We start from the raw sequence: 19,853 nt of genomic DNA on the forward strand, positions 1-19,853 counted from the left end.
GGACCTGGGAAAAGAATGGCATCAAATGTTTGCAATCACTTGAGTCGCTTAAACGAAGATTTAAGCTTAATTACCATCCATATGATAAGGTATAAAACGTTAGCTTGAAAAATGTGGCTAAACCTGTTCGAACAAAAAACTGTTAAGGAACTAGGACGCATCTGTTTCTTAGTCACATGCATGATGAGAGCTAGACATAAAGTATCCACAAAACTGTTCTTTGTAAGTTTTTATTGTGGTTAAATGTAATGACCATTAGTTCGAAACAGTTGGTTTCTTATGTAAATATGTAAGCACTAGCGGAGGGAGCATGGGTCAATGACTGCACTTGACCATTAGTTCGAAACAATTGGTTTCTTATTCCAGTTCCGCAGCTTGTGCTGAGATAACCTGGTCGTCGCCTGTCGCCGATTCAAGCTTTGCACTGTCAAAGAAGGTGCGATCGAACTAGAAACGAAAATCTGGTGTTGATGCAGTGAGAGACTCGATCTGGTGTTGTGCTTGGAGGGGATCGGGTGTTGGGTCGGATTAGGAGCTCAACCGGGTCCATGTTGTTGTTGTCGTCGTGGTCGTTGATAGGCCTACCCTTTGGGGTCCTCAATCGGAACATATTTTCAGTCTCTTTAATGAATTTTCTAAGATAAAAAAATAGGAGGAAAAAGTTTTTAAATTCTTTATACCAATTAAGTTTTTGGATGTTATATATAATTGTATTTCAAAACTCCTTGTTTTCAAGAAGTGTTAAGTTTTTAAGTGCAATTTTTAAAAGGGATGCCAAATGAACGGGCCCTTAGGTTTTCACTATCATTTACCTATTTCTTCCCATTATCTTCTCGAGATTAGACCCATTCAGTGCAGGAGAATCGGATCAAAATTTGTTGAATGTTACGCCAAAATTTGCTAAAACAAACCAGGCCAAATAGACAAGGTTAAAGGGACCATTGTCGCATGCAGACTGAGAGATGTAGTGGGAAAGTATCCTATAGCTAAAGCTAAAACCCTAGAGAAGAAAAGATAACAAGAGTCTGTGTAGAAATTTTTTAGTTTACTGGGAACACGATCCGATACACCAAATATCATCATATATATATATATAGTTGAAATGTGTTTTAAAGTATCCAATCACTTTTATTATTACACTTGATAAAACAGATATATTTCCGTACACTAAAAAATCTCTCAAGCCTGCGAGAAAGAGCTGCATCGTATCCGGTGCTGGTGAAAATATACGAAGCAATATGCAGAATGCGGGATAGGTTGGACTGTGGAAGGTGATGTATATTACACGCAACGTTTAACATTTACAAATAACTAATACAAATTATTAATTAATTTAAAACAATAAATTGTCTGAAATGTATTGCATGATAGTCAGCACAAAACCCTTTTATCACGCATGCATTATCTAGGGTTAGCATGCACCACACCTACCTATATTATCCTCGATCGCCTCTCTTCCTTCCCATCGATTGGCCTTTTGTAAATTGGTATTATGTTTGTGAGTCTCTGACTTTGTTTGTGTGCCTACAATTTGCATGGATTTATGGCGCATGAACATGGTGTTTCTCTCATAATTTGTTTAGTAGTGATTAACAGATGGTGCTTATTGCCAAGAAAAAAAGATTGTAATTAAGAGAAGGTTAGTGGGTTTGGTACAAAGATTAAAGAGAGTATTCTCATTGACTACCGTACATTCTTAAATAAATATAACAATAATGATTATGAATCATGAAGGGTTAGAAAATCATCTTGAAAATCCGATTGGAAGAGAAAAAAAGCCGTCTTTGAAACTTTTCAGTTTTTAGTGCGATCATAATAATGTAGCATTTGATAAAAAAACGTGATAGTGAAAGCTTGCCGGCCTCATCGAACAATTAAACTATTAAAATCAGTTAATACTGAACGAAATTAATTGACTAAAATGTGGGCTAATATTATACTAATTACGATCGTGATTTAGTTGTCTATCTACATATACACGAGTGATTCACAACATGAGTCTCATCACAAATTAAATCATGCTGGTGAGTGACTATGTTGTGGGAATATTTGTATTAGTGATCACCTGAAGACCAGTAACTTTTAAAAAATTATAATGAAAAGTTAATTGATTATGACCATTAGTTCTCAGGTGAGCAATTTCTAATAATTAAAATTTGAAATAATTCGTAATCAATTACTAACTAATGTAAAATTCAATTTACTCGATTGTAACTGACCACCACATTACTGCCTTGCTTTCCAAAATTTTCTTTCATACATATTGAAAAATAGGAAGCCTTTAAGGGAAGGGATCTCCATTTTTCAAAAAAAATGGGAATATCCTCATGACCGTTAGATTTGGCTTTAATGAAATCAAGTGGTTGAGATTTTATGATCTGTTATTTAATCTCAATCACAAAATTTTATTAAAGTCAAATTTAATGGTCAAGAGAGTGTCCCTATTTTTCAAAAAAAATGAAGATCCCTTCCTTTAAAGGGCTGTTGAAAAATAACAAGATACTTATAGAGATGCATAACTTTTCATAAATTGATATGTTAATTATTGGTACTTACCACATATTCTCTTACAGAGTGGTAATACTGAAACCAAAATGGGTTTTCGGCAAAATATAGTCATTCATGCAAATCAGTAAACGTGATGAACCAGTGGAAATGTTCTATTGGGCACTACGAAACCACACCGAGCCTGAATCATAAAACACCACTCCCAACTCCCACCACACACCAAAATACACAGTCATCACTGCCCTCAACCCCAAAACCCTAAACGATTCAACTTCATCTCTCTTTCTCTTTCTCTCTCTCTGCATCTATCTGTTCCCACTTCAATTCCCAAAGCCTAGCCCTTACCTACACCTTACAGCCCAACCGGCTGTCTTTTTACTAACCCAATGACATTTATACCCATCCTTTCCTTCGTTTCCCTACCCTAGTTGTCCTCCTTTCATTCCCGAGATAGCAACATTAAGGAACAACAAAATGCCAACTAAATTCCTAGAACCTAGCAAAAAAGAGTGCACGGGCCAAATTGTCATTTCGCCACTCCCACTGTGTTTTCGAGCAAACACAAACGAAAACGCCAATCCCTCATTTACTTAATTACTCTCTGAAATCAGCCGCTACCCGCCATGTTTTCAGAGATATTCAGCACCAAAAACAATACGCATGTCAATCTCTCTCTCTCTCTCTCTCTCTCTCTCTCTCTCTCTCTCTCTCCCCTTTGTCGTTTATGTTTGACTATCTGAGTCCCTCTATAAAAAAAAATCCCATGCAAAAGGTAATAACCCTATTGTCGTCTCTCCAACTCCATCTCTTCTCTCTCTCTCTCTCTCTCTCTCTCTCTCTCTCTCTCTCTCTCTCTCTCTCTCTCTCTCTCTCCCCATAAACCCCTAAACCCTGGAAAAACAAAGACAAAAAAATGGAGGGTGATCACCATCACAGTGCAGTCCTACTGGACCAGCGGCATGTGCAGGCGGGTTCTGGGCGTGCCGGGGACAGCGGGAGTACATCCCGATGGAACCCAACAAAGGAGCAGATTGATATGCTTGAGAATTTTTACAAGCAAGGAGTGAGGACGCCAAGTGCTGAGCAAATACAGCAGATAACGAGTAGCCTGAAGGCTTTTGGTCACATCGAGGGGAAGAATGTTTTTTACTGGTTTCAGAATCACAAGGCAAGGCAGAGGCAGAAGCAGAAGCAAGAGAGCATAGCTTATAATCGCTTGTTACATAGAAGGACAACTCAGCCAATTTTTCTTCCTCCTTATGATTTGAATCTTCCTTGCCCAAATGGTAATTTTATTTTTTATTTTATATTTCAAGATTCATTAGATTTATGAATATATTGTTCTGGAATTTTTAGATGGAACTGTTATGAGCATATTGTTCTGAATTTTTTAGATGAAACTCTTACACACAATGAGTTCATTAATTATATACAGCTTATACAAAGAGAATTGTTATTAGCACTCCACAAATCTCATTCTACACTCCTCACAAGTGTATTTTTCATTATAATTATAGAAAGTTTAGAGTGCAAAATGAAATTTTTGGAATGCCAATAACAATTCTCTATACAAAATATATAAACACATTGAATACTATGAACATATTGATCTGGTTTCACATGACCTCATACTTCAAAATTTGTCACGTGAATACCACATGAGAGAATGAATATGAAAGTGTTGAACATATATTTCATCTTATAGTTTAGGGAGATCGAACATGACTGACATGTGAGTATTGAATGTGAGAGAGTGCACATTTTCTTTATGCACGCGACCTGGGTGTGTGGTTAAATGTTCTTAAACTCTATGTGGTTGCGTACTATATATGGTTGTTTCCAAATTTCTTTTTATTTTTCTTTCAAAATTTAGTTATTTAAGCTTTGTTTTATTTTCTCCTTAGGCTGATCACAGTTGGTTTAAACTTATGCTTGCTCTATATAGTCATCACGAATCATGACATTTTGTACAAACTGTTACTTTTTCTGATGTGTAATGCTAGGAAGACTCATTTTTAGACCAAATTTGTAAACTATATGATGTTTCACCAAGAGGAAATAAGCAAGTTAATCAACACTTAAGTAATAATCCAATTCTCAACAACCACATTATATGATTTACAAAATTTAGTCTAAATAGTTTGTCTCCCTAGCATTACTATTTTCTGATAGAATAACCTTTTGGGTTAATCCACTTTAAGTTGTTGGTTCCCATCATAGCTCTTAAAGTTTCAATCTTTGGTTTCTCATTTTGTTTGCAATAGTTTGATTATTTGACCAAATTAATAACTTGGTGTTTTCATTTCAGTAATGTGCAGCCCATACTACGTACCAGTTCATAGTGAGCTAGGGTTCTATCCGCAGTCTCCATATCCCAATAAGGTGCCTCTCCCTGGTGTTCCTAGTGTAGTCAAGAGGAGACCAAGGGCCGAGAAATTGGAAAAGCGAAGAACCACCTGCACTACTGGTGGCGCTGGTTATGAACCCATGAATCCACACAATGGATATAATACTAGTGGAGGCAGCGATATGATCAACGATGCCACGAGCAAACTTATCAGCAAATGTGACCAACAAACACTGCCGCTTTTTCCTTTGCAACCCACTGGCATTTTGCAGCAAGGAAGAGAAGATCAAAACTACCCTTCTACTGTTAACGATGCTGACTGTTCCTCTGCTGCTCTAATTGGCTCTATTGCTGAACAGATTGTTGGTGACCGGCAGCCTTTCTATGATTTTTTCTCTGCATAGGGCAAGCCTGTTGTGCTTGGGAATTTTAAGTGAGTTAATTAAGGTTTTGGTTAACGAACCTCGTCACTGGATTTGTTATTGGGATGTAATTGTTGGGTTTTTTTTAGTGTTAACTCATGGATCGTCTAGGGTTTTTGTACCTTTTCTCAACTTTCTTGACGTTAAAAAATTAATTAAATAAACTTAACTCAAATCTAATGCAATTCGAAGTTTTAATTTATTTTAATTGAGTTTTGGAGATTTGTTCAAATTTTATAGTGGTGGCTCGGGTAGGGATGGGCAACGGTTATGGCGGTCAAGTAACTGCGGTTATTTATCCATAACCGTTTATGCTCATACCCGCACAATCGTTTACCTGTTGGGTATTTGCCTAAACGGTTATACCATACCCATAACCGTTTATAAACGGTTAATCATACTCATAACTGCGTACCCATTTAACCGTAACCGTTTAGTACCCGTTTACCCATTTACTATTTTTTAACCCGTTTATCCATTCTTTTTTATCATTTACCTATTTTTCATCTGTCTACATGTGTTTTTAACAACTTCAAAATTAAAAAAGAAAAATTTGTCATTTGACAATCAAGGAGTCTACATATTTTTTCAACACAAATATAATATGTTTATATTTGTTCCACTTTGCTGCAGAAAATCTCATCTGACTGTTATGTTGGCATATGGATCTAATGGATCATACCCATCTGCATCATATATTAATTGTCACCAAAATTTGAACAACTGAACAAAAATCTTAGAGAGAGAGAGAGAGAGAGAGAGAGAGAGAGAGAGAGAGAGAGAGAGAGAGGGAGAGATAGCTTGTTGCTTACATGATAATCCGAAGGAGTTGATGAGAGAGAAGATGAAAAGCAAGAGCAGGTTCATCTTTTCTCCAAATTAAAAATTTTCAATTACACTGCACTAGCATATATCCAAACACATGCAGTGAGATGATATATTCTCAAACTGGGACAGAGATCCCAACCGGATCTCCCCCACCAAGTCCTAATGATCCGGAGATCCGAACTCTTGAAATGTGATCCTACAAGTCCCTTAAACTGTGTTGAGTCTATATTATATTAACTACATAAACCATGCATTATAGTCAATAGCATTGATTTAAGTTTGTCTGACAGGGAACATAGTTTGTGTTAATTTTACATATATAAAATAAACGGGTAAAAGGTTATCCGTTATAACTGCGGTTAATACCCATAACAACCCATTTAAATTTCACAGGTAAACGGTTATACCCATAACTGTTTATTTATCTAAACGGTTACCTATAACCGTAACTGTGAAATTTAAATGGGCGGGTAACCGTGGGTTACCCATAATCAATGGGTATTTGCCCATCCCTAGGCTTGGGTCCAAATCCCCTCCAGATCTTTTTATACGGAGCCAGCGGGCCCAATGATAAGCCTATCGAACCGATTTGCTTCTTCCTATTTCTCCGTTTGTTCGGAGTCAAAGTGATGGTGGTAGTTTTTCTTTGAGTCGGCGTCGGAGGTGTCGATAAATTCCCAGTGTATGATGAGGGAAAGTGGAAGGGTAAGCACGATAAAAGACGAAGAGATATGGGTGGAAGGAGCCCGGCCCCTATTAGTCTATTTTATTTTTAATCTTTTAAATTCATTAAGATCAACTCCAACCCTTAAACTCAAATCCAAAGACATAATATAGGTCTGTGAACAATGAATGTCACCGAACTCTCAAGGCCTAAATTGCAAGACCTAAAGTGTATTAATTGTTGTGGAATAGTTTTAACCCTGATTTTTTATTTTTTTTTTGGTGACTTTGAGTTGTAATATCTTTTAATTAATTTTACGAATGTTTTAACTTTAAAAAAATTTAATCGGGACAAAATTTTCAAAACTGAACAAATAACACCAACCAACCACTCGACTAATTTATTGGATCTGTTTTAAAAAATGTATTTTATTATTTTTACTGTTGAATTTAAATTTCAGTCGTTGAATCTTTGTTAACCGTTGGACTGTAAGATCAAAATCTATTCAAAATCTATAGATTGTAATAAAATAAAATAAAGGTTTCGTTTTGGACTGTTGATCACCAACGGCCCAAAAATCGAATGGCCATTTAGGCCCCTAAAATGTTAACGTTTTGCAGCAGTCGGCCAATTTAAACAGCATCGGCGTTGCTCTATAAAAACAGGTGGGCCCCCAAAAACTTGGGTCAGCCTAATAGAAACTCAAGGTTTTAGTTTGGGTCCAAAGCCTAACTTTTTGGGTTTAAGACCATCTCCAAATAATTTCAAGGATGTGTCAACTTATAAGAGTCAAATTATAATTTATGGCTTATATGATAATCTAAAGACTTTATCAAATTTTGTACTTCTCCAACCGAATTGTTAAATATTATTTTATTATTTAAATATAGCTTTAAATGGTTGTAATTATTAGAAAATTTTTGAAACTAAAGTTTTATTAGTTGAAATGTTAGTGGATTAAGGAACCCACCATTAAAATGAATTAAAAATAAATTTGACATTGATGTCAAATTTGACTCTAAATCACAAAGCCTTCAAATTCAGTGAGCAAATAACACTTCGGTTGTAAAGACTTTTGATGTCAATATGTACAGTGGCATTCCAACTAGGATTTTGACATCTTATTTGGAGATGCTCTAAGTCTTTTCATTAGATTGCATGTTTTGGCTATAAACCCAAATATTTGGGTATGTGTCTTGCCCTTGAAGTTGGTCTAAGGATAAAGGTGAAAAATCACAACCTATGATTTTAAAGCATTACCTATGTAGTTGAATGTGTTAGTGGAATACACGTGTCAAGTGATAAATGAGAAAGATAGACAGGAAAAGGTAAATGCGAAAGGTAACTAGCATTCTCCAGCAAAATAATTAGGCCAATAAACTATAACTAAAGTTTGATCACTGAACTACTTTTATAGTCTTACTCTTAACTGCATAAAACCATTAAAGTTGTAAATTTTTGTACAATGAAAAGGATAATGCTAGGGATACATATTTTTAAACCAAATTTGAAAATCAAAGGATGTGTCATCAATAATAAATAACCACGTTAATCAACACTTAAGTAATGATCTTATCATTAACGTCCATATCATTTTATTTATGTTTAGAAATTTAATCTCCGTAACATTATCATAATAAAAATAGTCAATAGTAGGAAGCGAAGTAGTTGGTGCACTTCCAAAGTCACCAAATCAAATGATATGTACCCTTAAAATTTGATCTAACAGCTAAAGTTATTATAATTTTTAAAAAGAGCTCATATTTCTAACCGTTTGATCAAATTTTAAAAACCCAAGTCACTTGATTTGGTGGCCAAAGTAAAGGATGGAAAATATCTTAATTTGTGTTTAAGCTTCTTTGAAAGATAATAAAGTCACGTGTAACATCGTCGAGCGGAGAAAGAGTGCTTTAAAAACACACGAGGGGTGACTAACCACGCAATTCAATATGCCGAATTGACGAAACAACCCCTCTTAACCCCACCTGCTCGCTTCCCATTGGCTCCCGCAACAACCTCTCATAATTCCCCGCGCCAAAATCAACGACTAGTAAAAAAAAAAAAAAAAAAAGAGTACGGATAATCCGGAAAAACGATATCTCCTCATCTCCTTCGCTTCCACTTGCTGTACTCTCCCGTGAACCACTGAGAGAGTCTGGGACCCACTCTCAAACTCCTCTCATGGCGAAGACTCTCATCTCATCCACGCCCTTCGTCGGCGCATCTCTGCCGTCCGTCTCCCGCCGTGGGTCCTACGCCCTCCCCTACCGCAGCACTGGACTCGCCACCACCAGAATCAGGCTCAGCCTGCACGACTCCGTTCCTCCGATGAACCCCTTCGACCACTCGGCCGTCGACGTCGCCTCGCTTTTGAGCCGCGCCGAGGGACTTCTTTACACTATTGCCGACGCCGCCGTGGCCGTCGACCCGAGCTCCACCGACGCCACCGCTCAGAAGAACGGCGGTTGGTTCGGCTTCATCTCCGACGCCATGGAGTTCGTGCTTAAGGTAGTTTGGATTTCGTAAATTGTGTAAATTTCTGAGAAAATGAATGACATTTCGGAGATTATTTGCTGAATTTTACTGTTTGAAATTGAATTTTGATAGATTCTGAAAGGCGGACTTGAGACCGTGCACGTGCCGTATGCATACGGCTTTGCAATTATACTGCTTACAATTATCGTCAAACTTGCCACATTGCCGCTCACAAAACAACAGGTTTGGTGTTTGGTTGTTGATAATTTGTTTTGTTTTTTTTTTTTATAAAAATCCATCTGTTTTTTTCAAAATTTTTGAACTTTTTGGTACAATATTCGTAACATGCAGGTGGAATCGACGTTAGCGATGCAAAACCTTCAACCAAAACTTAAGGCCATACAAAAGAGATACGAGGGCAATACGGTGAGGCTTTACTTTTGTTGAAATGGGTTTCCTTTAACTGTTGAGTCGGAGTAATTGCCGAAATGGGTTCGGTTAAATGTTTGCCAACCTGTTTTTGTAGTGGTAACTAATTCGTAGCTATGGTTTTTTGCTATGTAGGAAAGAATACAACTTGAGACATCACGGCTGTATCGGCAGGCAGGGGTTAATCCATTGGCAGGTAACCAGTTTAATTTATCACTATAAAGTTCACAGATGTATGCCTGCGTGCGTGCTGGATTGATCAATTACTGCTTTATTTGAATGTGAAACACCTTCAATATGAGTTGTAATCTGACTTAATTTGCATATTCTTACATGAATTTGATGAGTTGTTAGGTTCAGTAATGAGAAATGAAACACAACTGTTTGCTGTGTTGGTTCATCTTGAGATATCTAAGTTTACTAATGGAACCAATTTCTGTTTCTGTCTAACTTTTAAATTTAAAAAATTTCCATGTTTTGCAATATCATGTTGAGCTGTTGTGTTGAATTTAATTTCATCTCTTGATCGTATTCTGGTGTGTCACCTTGAGCCAAATTACAAGGCTCTAATTCAATTTTTGAATGTAGGGTGTTTACCAACTTTGGCCACAATACCGGTTTGGATAGGTCTATATCAAGCTCTTTCAAATGTGGCAAATGAGGTAATTAGTTGGTTGCCACTAAATTTTCAGTGGTGAGATAACTATTATCATTAAAAAATAAAAAACAATAATGCTGATATTTGCAATTTTTTGTTTATTCAAAGGGATTGTTGACAGAAGGTTTCTTTTGGATCCCCTCTTTGGGTGGCCCAACAACAATTGCTGCTCGACAAAGTGGTTCTGGCATTTCGTGGCTGTTTCCCTTTGTGGTAAGATATTTTGTGATTTCATGCATTATGAAGTTAGCAATTGGTATACTGCTAAGCTTAGTCCACCTTAATTGTGGAAGCAGTAAACCAATTGTTATCTTAGCAGGTGTCTAACAATTGGTAAAGTATACGGTTAAATGTGTTAAAGTTTGAATTGTACAGATCGAATAGTTGTATCATATTATTACTGAGTCCAAGTTACTTTCATGTGAATTCAACTGGTTATTACAAAGGATAATTTATGACACAGGATGGACATCCACCGTTGGGCTGGTCTGACACTGCAGCATACCTTGTTTTGCCTGTCCTCCTTGTTGCTTCTCAGTATGTTTCAATGGAGATCATGAAGCCTCCACAGGTATAGATTTGTGTGTCTGCATTTACATTGGTTTCTCTATTCATTTTGATTCCTGTTTCCTTTTGCTGCAAAACAATTTGTATGGTTGCGGGATTAAATTATGGGCCATTCAGGTGTGTGGTTATCTAGACTAACAGATTTTTATTTTCCTGTTTGTAACCTTAACTCTTTCTTTGGCAGACTGATGATCCAGCTCAAAAGAACACTCTTCTTGTATTCAAGTTTCTTCCCCTCATGATTGGTTACTTCTCCTTATCCGTTCCTTCAGGATTGTCAATTTACTGGTTAGTTTTTCATTAACGAATTTACTCTGTATATCCTCTTTCATGTATGTTGTATGCTAATATACAAATTACTGCCTGAATTTTGCGTGGGACTTCCTAAAGGCATCTGTTAAGGAACATGAACGCACTCCTTCCTTTTAATGTCTTAGAGCTCTTATTCCTTCTGACAAGGGCTTTAACATTTTGTTGATTTGGCCTCAGATGTCTTAAGCTATTTCTTTATTGTATTTTATACTAGCATATGGGCACACACAAAGTGTGTGAGAAGTTTTTTTATTTTTGTTTTTGAAACATAAGGAGAGAGGAAGAGAGTGATAGAGAATGTGGGAGTGGGAAGTTTTTTATTTTTTATTTTTATTTTTAATTTTTAATTAGAGATATGTTAGGATTACATGTAGGTGAGGCTTTGAAAAAAAAAAAACAACAAAATTTGGTTGTGTGAAATTACATTTTTGCCTCATATTTTTTATTCATGTTTTGTTTTAATTAGAGGGTTAAACTGGTAATTTCATAGGGTTTTGGTTGATTGACAATGAGTGTTTTATTAATTAGTAGAGATAAGATCCATGGTTTTTGCATTTTTTGGTTAAAAGGGACAGCTTACTATTAATGAGTTTCTACAGTTACACTGTCAAATTTTGTTGGTACAGTCAGTAGCGCATCTATATCATACTGTAAAAACTTATCCTTCCACTTCATTTTAATTTTTAATTTGTAATTATTATTCTCTGTGGTTGCCACCACTGTCATGTTAATGAATATTATATTGGTTTCCTTTATTAAAAAACAAAATACTATTATTAAGGGGACGGGGGAGAGTTCGAAACTATTACATTAGTTTAGGGTATGGGGGAGTTTTGAACCCGGGAGGCATGGGTAGAAACCCCACAACCTATCTCCTAGGATATTGCTTTCCTCAAAATACAATCTATCTAGCATTAGGAATGAAAAAAAGTATGTTTACTTTCCTTTGCATGCTTTATCTGGTGTAGTTCTGAAAAATGATTCAAAGTGACCTCGTCTACGCTCATTCTTTATCAGTTGTACTATGTGGTTTCCAGGTTCACAAACAATGTCCTCAGCACGGCACAACAAGTATGGCTACGCAGATTAGGAGGTGCAAAGCCTATTGTGAATGAGAATGCAAGTGGAATCATTACAGCAGGACGTGCAAAGCGATCAGATTCTCAGCCAGTAGAAGCTGGCAGTAGGTTGGTGTTATACTTTGGAGAATTATATAAAATCTTTCATAAAGTTTTGTTCCTGACCAAAAGAAAATTGGTGATCAACAGATTTAGGAAGTTAAGAGAAGAAGAGAAAAAGAAGGAGTTGAGCAAGGCATTAGCAAATGAAGAGGTTCTGACTTCTGATTCTGAAGATGGTCCAGATGAAGAAAGTATTGACAAGGTAAAATGCAAAATTTAGCGTGATGATTAGATTTAACTTGTTAAATAGTCTTCTAAAGAAGAAACCTTAGCATTATTTCTGAACAATATGAAAATATGACTTTGCTTTTACGTATAATTTTAATGATTATTGAAGAAAATAGGAGGTCGCACTTGGTGCGATGGCAAGTGCCTTCGCCCATGAGCGGTAGGTCTCGGGTTCGAGACTTGGGAGCAACCTCTCCATAAATGGGGGTAAGGCTAGCCGACATTTACCTCTCCCAGACCCTGCGTAAAGCGGGAGCCTTGTGCACTGGGTACGACCTTTTTTTTTATTGAAGAAAATAGGAGTTGCGTGTATAGAGGTACCTTGCTAATCCATTTTTCAAAGCGGAAGTTTTCATTGGATGGTAAAAAAATTCCTTGTTTGTTTTATTTTAATAGTCCCAGCTACAGTTAAAGTACCTAATAATCATCCATGATTCCTTTGAATGAAACTAATTAATTTTAACAAGCATATTGGGGGCTTGAAGTTAGTCACTTTTACAGCGTGATCATAAGCCATAACTTCTACTTTGTCTTTTTGATGATAGTTTATGGGTTCCACTACTGGTGTGTCAATTGATTTACTGTTGCAAGAACTTGTACAAAGTGGATTGCAGAAGTCTCTTATTTCTTCACACATGCATGATAATGTGCATGTCTGCCATGGATTTCTTCTTCTGTACTACATGCTAGGCAGCCCACTGAGTTTGATTCCCCACCCAACTATCTAAAAATGGGATGTTTTTTATCTTGTCACCGTACTAAAACGAGTATTTCATGAAACTCAGATGGCACTTTCTCTAATAAGTTATATGTATAAAAGAAATGAAATAATAATCTTATCAGTTAGTTAAATTTATTGTTGGAATGGTTTCTTTGTTGTTGTATTGAACATTATACACTTTGAACAAGTACCGAACATGAATGTGATCCAATTAATGAACATAGGAACAAACATGAACGTGATCCAATTAGTGAAAATTAGGATGTCTAGTTGTATTTAAAACTAGTTTAAGTTTGGCATTTGGAACTAATTCAGAGGTTCTATCAGGGTGAGGAGGTTCTAGAAGAGTTGTACGCGTCTAGTGTTGGAAAAGAGCTTCCAAATGATCCTCGACCAAGGAGAAGCAAGCGATCTAAAAGGAAGCGTGCTGCATAAATGACTGTATACTGATTAAGTTTGTAATTCACGGTGAGTCCTGTATATCTCAGCCAAGTGTATTGTAGTTAACATATTGCCAGCTTTATGTTGGCTCATTATTTTTGAGATCTAATGAAAATCATGCTAATTAGTTCTCATCTACCATTGACCAAAAAAAGTTCTCATCTACTTAGTCTCTTCATTCCACAGGGTGCTAAAATGTACTTTCTTGTCAGATTTGTTACTTTTCATTTTTGGAAAACAAAGTAAAGTTGTAAGTTCGTGTATCAATGCAGCTGGTTTTTCCAAATTTAGAGGCTTTCGGCAGCAGGTCTGTTTTCATATTTTCCTTTTTCATTCTTCTGCAACTTACCCGAGCCATTAGGATGACATGTTATCCTTTGAATGTCTGTCATTTGTAGATTAAAAGATTGCCCGGGTAAGTGATATATGTGAACCTTTTTTCTAGCCTTTTAGTAATTCCTGACGTTAGCAGTTCTACAGAAGATTTAGATTATGGAACTCCTACACTAACATATTTGTTCATGCACAAATGCCACAAAAGCTTCTAGAATTCAGATGTTCTAAATCCAATTTTGTACAAGCACATACCTCAGAGGAGAGGTTTTTTTGACCTACAATGAAACCACTAATCTCCCTTTAGGCCTACATTAAATACAAATTATTATACAATAATCCAATTAGTTCTACTTGCTAAGTTAACTACAATTGCATCAAATGTTCATTGCTCCGATGGTGGGCGATGATTCCCTACTGGGTTCGGTCGTGATGGAGTTTTATGGACGTTCCTTCCACTGACCTGATTTGTAATGTTGAACAAAGATGCAAAGGAGTCAAGGTAAAGTTACTTGAATTTGAGTAAATGCTACTGATAAATCCAATCGTATCATATACACACCTTACTAGGCAGAACATTTCTGGTTCTTGACCCCACCGACCCTGAACCTGAGCCAGGTTGTGCAGTATTGAGCTTGTACTGAACTGCGGCCAGCAACAAAGAAGGTAATATGTATTAAATCTTGAAGGAAACAAGGTACAATCTGTTCAGTTGCATTGCATTTTCTTTAGAATGATATGAATCATGTTCAAATGTTTGTTACATTTTCTCACATTATTTAGAAAGAAAGAAGATAGGGACCTTTCGTGCCTAGGATTGGATTAGATCAGATAAATCACTAAATTCAGGTTACGTTGTCGGAAGAAATTGAGGCCAACTTCCAAACTTTGTCCACTAATGGTAGAACAACATCTTGTAATAACGAGCCTTGAATTTACTGCGTTATCTGATCTAATCCAATCCTAGGCACCAAACGTAGCCGCAGTGTCTTACCTGATTCAATAGCTTGAACATGAATATTGTAGTAGTGGTATTGAGAAGCTGCAAGCAGGAGCCACACCAAGAGGAGATGAATGGGAGTTTGTTTTCTCATGTTGAGCATGCTAACAGTGAATAGGAATATTTTGGGATGTTTGGTGTGGCAGGGCTTCTTATAAGCCGGAAGAAATGATTATATATGCCACGCAGGCATCGCCCTAATCATAACCTATTTTGAAAAATTTGTGGGAATGTTTTGTTAAAAAGTTGGATGGGAATCCTGTGCCATTTGAGAAATGCTAAGGAGACTCTCAAAAATGGAACTCTCCATGAACTTTTTGCCACATTGTATTTTTTGCATAATGTTTTATAATGCTAGCACGAGAATTGGCGTTAAACTGTGAGGTGGCAGAGTCTCCTTAGCATTTCTCTTTTTACATTACAAAATCATGTATTGCTCCTCATTATTAGTTGACTTCTTTGTACTTATGATTGCATCCATGACTACTTGAAAACCATGCTGTCGGCAACTTACATCTCCTTTTGGAAATAAAGACGCTCGTTTGATAACTATTTTGTCTGTTAGTTTTTAGTTCTCACTTTTCTGGTGGAGATAGAGGAATGAGAGATGGTGAAAAGTGGTAGGAGGAATGTGGAAAGAATGTACATGAAATGGTACATAATGCAAAAACTAGAACCTCGAAATTTTTTTACATGTTTCCGCTTTCAAGTTTTCATTTCTACATCCTTCCTCCTCTACCCTTCTTCATCCCCCCTTTCTCCCACTTAATTCCCATTTATCTCAAACGGGAAAATAAAAATTAAAAACTGACAGCGAAATAATTATCAAACGAGCGGAGCATTACATTTACTACTTATATTTCTCCTCATCGTATCTTTAGTGGCTTTGTTGCGATCATGATGATGCTCAGCACACATGCCTATGCCTACAAATCCAGAAGTGCATGCGTCTTTGTTTGTTTGTCTAGTGAGCTTCCGTAGAGAATGTGCTTTCTACCGGAGTCACTCTTACTCATTTCCATTAAGATCTGTACACTGTATCTAGGAGTTTGCAAGAGCAGAAGCACCTGAGAGAAAAAAGTACTTTTCATGATGGAGCTTCTGCTGGAGGCCACCCAACTCTTAATACTTGATTACCAAATGAGCATGCCAATAATCTGTCTGGATTCCCATAATCCAACTATTGATTCTGGACTCACCAGACTCCTCCCATATGGATTTTTACAGTGTCTGCAAAGTTGGATGGTTTTGTAAAAATTTGATGCCAAGAGGTGGAACCTGACGCATGTATTTCGTCATTCTCATAAGCCAGAAATCATTAAGTTGAAACATCAACGAGTTTGGCGTAGTCTCTAAAACGACCATTTTGCACTCCTCTTGTGTAACAACTTGAAGGAAATATTGGAAGATTATGGGACGACATTTTTAATGCGCCAATAACAACTCTCTATGTTACTCATTATTAAATGATGCCTTGTAAAAATGAAAAAGAAAAGTGTCTTCTTGCACCCAACGTGTGCTAAGGCACCACGGGGGACAAAACCAACCTGTTGCTAAGATGTAGTAGTCTAACTTTGGAACCCTAATTGAATCGAATGTTGTTTATATTGAATAGTTCCATTATTAAATACGTTGACGTCTTTTATATAAAACCATATAAAACCCTGCACTTGCAAGTAAAAAGGGCGACTTTAAGCCAACAAAAATTCCCCGTTTTGCGAGGGTCCGGGAGAGGAACGTCTATCGTACGCAACTTTACCCTCGTTTTGCAAATAGATTGTTTTTAAGATTCAAATCCATGACATTTTGATCATAAAGAGCAACTTTTCCGTTCGCCAAGTCCATGCAGGTAATTACCTTGGGGGGATTAGTAGTGAGTCAGTGAACTACTTAACTACTAACGTCTCCAAAGCTATGGCGGACTGGGCCTTAGGAAGTGGGTAGGTTGGAGGAGTTTCTAAAACTTTGGGGTCTCAAATGTTACGGAAAATTGAAAAAAAAAAAAAAAAACTTAAGGACACTATCACTACAATTCACTAATCTTCTTCTGCACTTATAAATAGAAAGTCTTCGGTACGACTCTCATGAATGAGTTCACTATCAAATTATTAATGCTCAGTTGTATGTCTTAGCTCAACCGCAACCCCAAAATATCATTGCATACAATGTCGTACCTGAAGTCGCTATTAGCATATACCGATAATTAGTGTCTCATAAGTTGATTACCCAATTTAAAGATATCTGATTCTGCCTCCTCAAGCTAACCAATGGAGAAATCCAAACATGATCATGAGCAACTTTCTTGTGGATATCGAACAAGGAACCTCGGGTGCAAGGACGAATGCTCTTATGGGTCCCAATATTAGTCAATCAATTCAAGTGGAGTTGGATTGTTGTAAACATATTTCCTGTAGGTCATCCTATTCCCCGATGTTCCACTCATATTACAATGAATACAAGGGTATCTTCCCTTATTTGTCAGAGTACTAAAACATGGGACATTGATTTTTTACGTCTGTTCATTTCCGAGGTGGAGGTCAAGGCTATTCGTGACATTCCAATGGGGTCTTTTTCTCGGCAGGATCGGTTGGTTTGGTCTGGGGCTAAATGCGGCAAATACTCAGTAAATGGGGGATATCACTGGATTCACTCCTCGAGGTTGATGGTTGGGGCATCTAATTCCTTGGTTCTTCCTAATTCAGAGGATATGGTCTGGAAGGCTGTGTGGAAAGTTAATGCACCACCTAAAATCTAAAATTTCATATGGTGGGTTGTGAGGGAGGCGTTGGCAACAATGATAGGGTTATTCTTGCATTGGTCGGCTCCATCACCTTTGTGCCCCATTTGTAAGAATCAAGAGGAGTCTGTTATACATATGCTTTTGCGGTGTCCTTGGGTGGAGCCAATTTGGTTTGGCGGGCAGCTTTGTCTTCGGAGGGTTGGCGATGGGGTTTCTTCTTTTAATTCCTGGATCCAAGATATGATAAATTTGGCTTCTCACCCGCGGGAGAGATCCAGGATCCTTTCCATTATTGCTTTTTCTTGCTGGCATATCTAGAAGGCAAGGTGTAATTATGTCTTTAATGCTATAACCATTGTTCCCTCCCATGTGATGCATGCTATCTCATTATCCTTGGTTTCCTTTTGGGAGGTGCAGGTCCCAAAGTCTTTTATATCCCGATCTATCATCGATTCTTCCAGGCCCGATCCTCGATGGTGCTGTCCAATTACCCTCTACATCAAAATTAATGTGGATGCTAGTTGGTCCCCTGTGAGTGGTAGGACCAATTTAGCAGCTGTGTTGAGAGACCATGAGGGGCAATTTGTGGCGGCTCATAAACTTTCTATTGTGGCTCCATCAGTGGTGTTTGTGGAGGCAATGGCGGTGCTGAAGGGATGTGAGTTGGCGGCTAAGCTGGGTTTGGGTTGGGTGGTTGCGGAGTCGGACTCACTTAAGGTGGTCTCTTCCTTGAATGGAGATATTTCAAATGGTAGCTGGGAAGTTTTTCCAATCTTGGAAAATATTTTAAAATTGGGGACCTCTTTCCAGGGCTGTCGCTAGTCTTGGATTCCAAGATCAGCTAACCAGACGACAGACTTTTTGGCGTCGAGGCAGAACATGGAAATGTGTGGCAACTGTTGGGTCAGACGACCCCCATCTTCATTGATTCACATTCTCAACAAGGATGGACTTCCTTGCCCTCCTTAAGGGTTTTTGTGTTGTTGGGGTGTGGTGGGATGACATCTGGCCTTTGTGGCAGTGTCCTTATGTTGTTGTCCCTCACACCTTTCGTGTGTTTTGTTGTGCTTGCCCCTCTTGTGGGCTTTCTTTGTACTGTTGGCTTGTGCCCTGGTAATGATATTTTCCAGTCTTCCTAGAAAAAAAAAATTATTTCCAAATCTTTATGGTAAATCTTGATAGCCCGTGAAAAATGGCTTTAGAAAACCAATCATGAAAAACCCACTACAGGTTTTAAATGGTTTGCAAGCCTAAGGACCACATTGTCAACTGAATTTGAATATATTATATATGTGAAAATGGAGATGATTTTCACACTTTTTTTTTTTTGCACAATCGGTAGTATCTATACTCAACTTCGTCTTTGACGAGAATCAAATTTAAAACCTCTCACTTACAAAGGACAATAAATACCACTAAATCGTAGTACTAATTGACACACCATTTTTAACTTCTCACCATTTCTTTTTATTTATTGCCGTTGCATTGAATAAATCAAACGGAAATAATGGACATGATTAAACTTAAGGTGTGTACGAACATTTTTCCCTTGCATAAAATGTTTTTCTAAATAGAAAGGCTATTTATAACAAGTCCCTTATGCTTACACTATTTATTTAAAAAAAATTAAAACTCATTTTACCTTTTCATTAAACCCATTTTCACTTCAAATAGTTCGGTTTTTCCTTTCCCGAGTCATTGTATGTTGAATTCTTTATCTTAGCACGTAGGTATAAACTTTTGCTTTAAAGAAACTATTAGGTGTGGATTGGATTTCATTCGGTCTGATTTTTTGTTAAATTATGACCTCTAGTACTATTTTTTGGGTTAATAAAAAAACCGCTGACAAAAAGGCGAAGAACAAAATTCACAATAAAGTAGCCGTGGACAATTTGAGCCAATGTTTTAAAAGATTCTAATACCACAGATTCGATTAAATTTTTGAATATTTTTATTCGTTTTCATTGGTTTGCTTTTTTCTTTTATAATAAAACCTGCA

General features: G+C 37.1%; 2 protein-coding genes and 1 long non-coding RNA gene across 7 annotated transcripts; 2 read left to right on the forward strand and 1 right to left on the reverse strand.

The window, feature by feature from the left end:
• The first annotated feature begins 3,359 nt into the window (after nt 1-3,359).
• On the forward strand, nt 3,360-5,452 carry LOC103447796 (WUSCHEL-related homeobox 2). Its single transcript, XM_008387001.3, has 2 exons — nt 3,360-3,794; nt 4,817-5,452. The coding sequence occupies exons 1-2, from the start codon at nt 3,422-3,424 to the stop codon at nt 5,257-5,259; spliced, it is 816 nt and encodes a 271-aa protein (XP_008385223.1). The 5' UTR covers nt 3,360-3,421; the 3' UTR covers nt 5,260-5,452.
• Nucleotides 5,453-8,796: 3,344 nt separating this feature from the next.
• Nucleotides 8,797-14,263, forward strand: LOC103447723 (inner membrane protein PPF-1, chloroplastic-like). Of its 5 annotated transcripts, none has more exons than XM_070807379.1 (12): nt 8,803-9,277; nt 9,377-9,487; nt 9,596-9,670; nt 9,809-9,869; nt 10,262-10,335; nt 10,440-10,544; nt 10,795-10,902; nt 11,083-11,186; nt 12,248-12,397; nt 12,479-12,593; nt 13,668-13,808; nt 13,968-14,263. In XM_070807379.1, the coding sequence occupies exons 1-11, from the start codon at nt 8,951-8,953 to the stop codon at nt 13,773-13,775; spliced, it is 1,338 nt and encodes a 445-aa protein (XP_070663480.1). In that variant the 5' UTR covers nt 8,803-8,950; the 3' UTR covers nt 13,776-13,808; nt 13,968-14,263. The 5 variants fall into 5 exon arrangements, 4 of the variants coding, with proteins under 4 accessions (XP_008385136.3, XP_070663480.1, XP_070663481.1 ...); XM_070807380.1 differs by having other exon boundaries at nt 13,994-14,263; XM_070807381.1 differs by having other exon boundaries at nt 14,054-14,263.
• Nucleotides 14,264-14,311: 48 nt separating this feature from the next.
• Nucleotides 14,312-15,260, reverse strand: LOC139189120 (uncharacterized). Its single transcript, XR_011572655.1, has 3 exons — nt 15,109-15,260; nt 14,677-14,759; nt 14,312-14,577 (listed from the first exon to the last, which is right to left on the reverse strand). It is a non-coding gene; the product is annotated as an uncharacterized lncRNA (long non-coding RNA).
• Nucleotides 15,261-19,853: the final 4,593 nt, after the last annotated feature.

This window comes from Malus domestica, chromosome 11 (assembly GCF_042453785.1).
Source record: "Malus domestica chromosome 11, GDT2T_hap1".
NCBI classification, from domain to species: domain Eukaryota; kingdom Viridiplantae; phylum Streptophyta; class Magnoliopsida; order Rosales; family Rosaceae; genus Malus; species Malus domestica.

What these genes read in the sequence shown, in the direction of transcription:
- LOC103447723 (XM_008386914.4), top strand. Translation starts at nt 8,951, where the DNA reads ATGGCGAAGACTCTCATCTCATCCACGCCCTTCGTCGGCGCATCTCTG. An exon ending in AGATCATGAAGCCTCCACAG is followed by an intron (nt 10,903 to 11,082) that starts GTATAGATTTGT and finishes TTTCTTTGGCAG; the next exon opens with ACTGATGATCCAGCTCAAAA. An exon ending in TCAGGATTGTCAATTTACTG is followed by an intron (nt 11,187 to 12,247) that starts GTTAGTTTTTCA and finishes TGTGGTTTCCAG; the next exon opens with GTTCACAAACAATGTCCTCA.
- LOC103447796 (XM_008387001.3), top strand. Translation starts at nt 3,422, where the DNA reads ATGGAGGGTGATCACCATCACAGTGCAGTCCTACTGGACCAGCGGCAT. An exon ending in GAATCTTCCTTGCCCAAATG is followed by an intron (nt 3,795 to 4,816) that starts GTAATTTTATTT and finishes TTTTCATTTCAG; the next exon opens with TAATGTGCAGCCCATACTAC.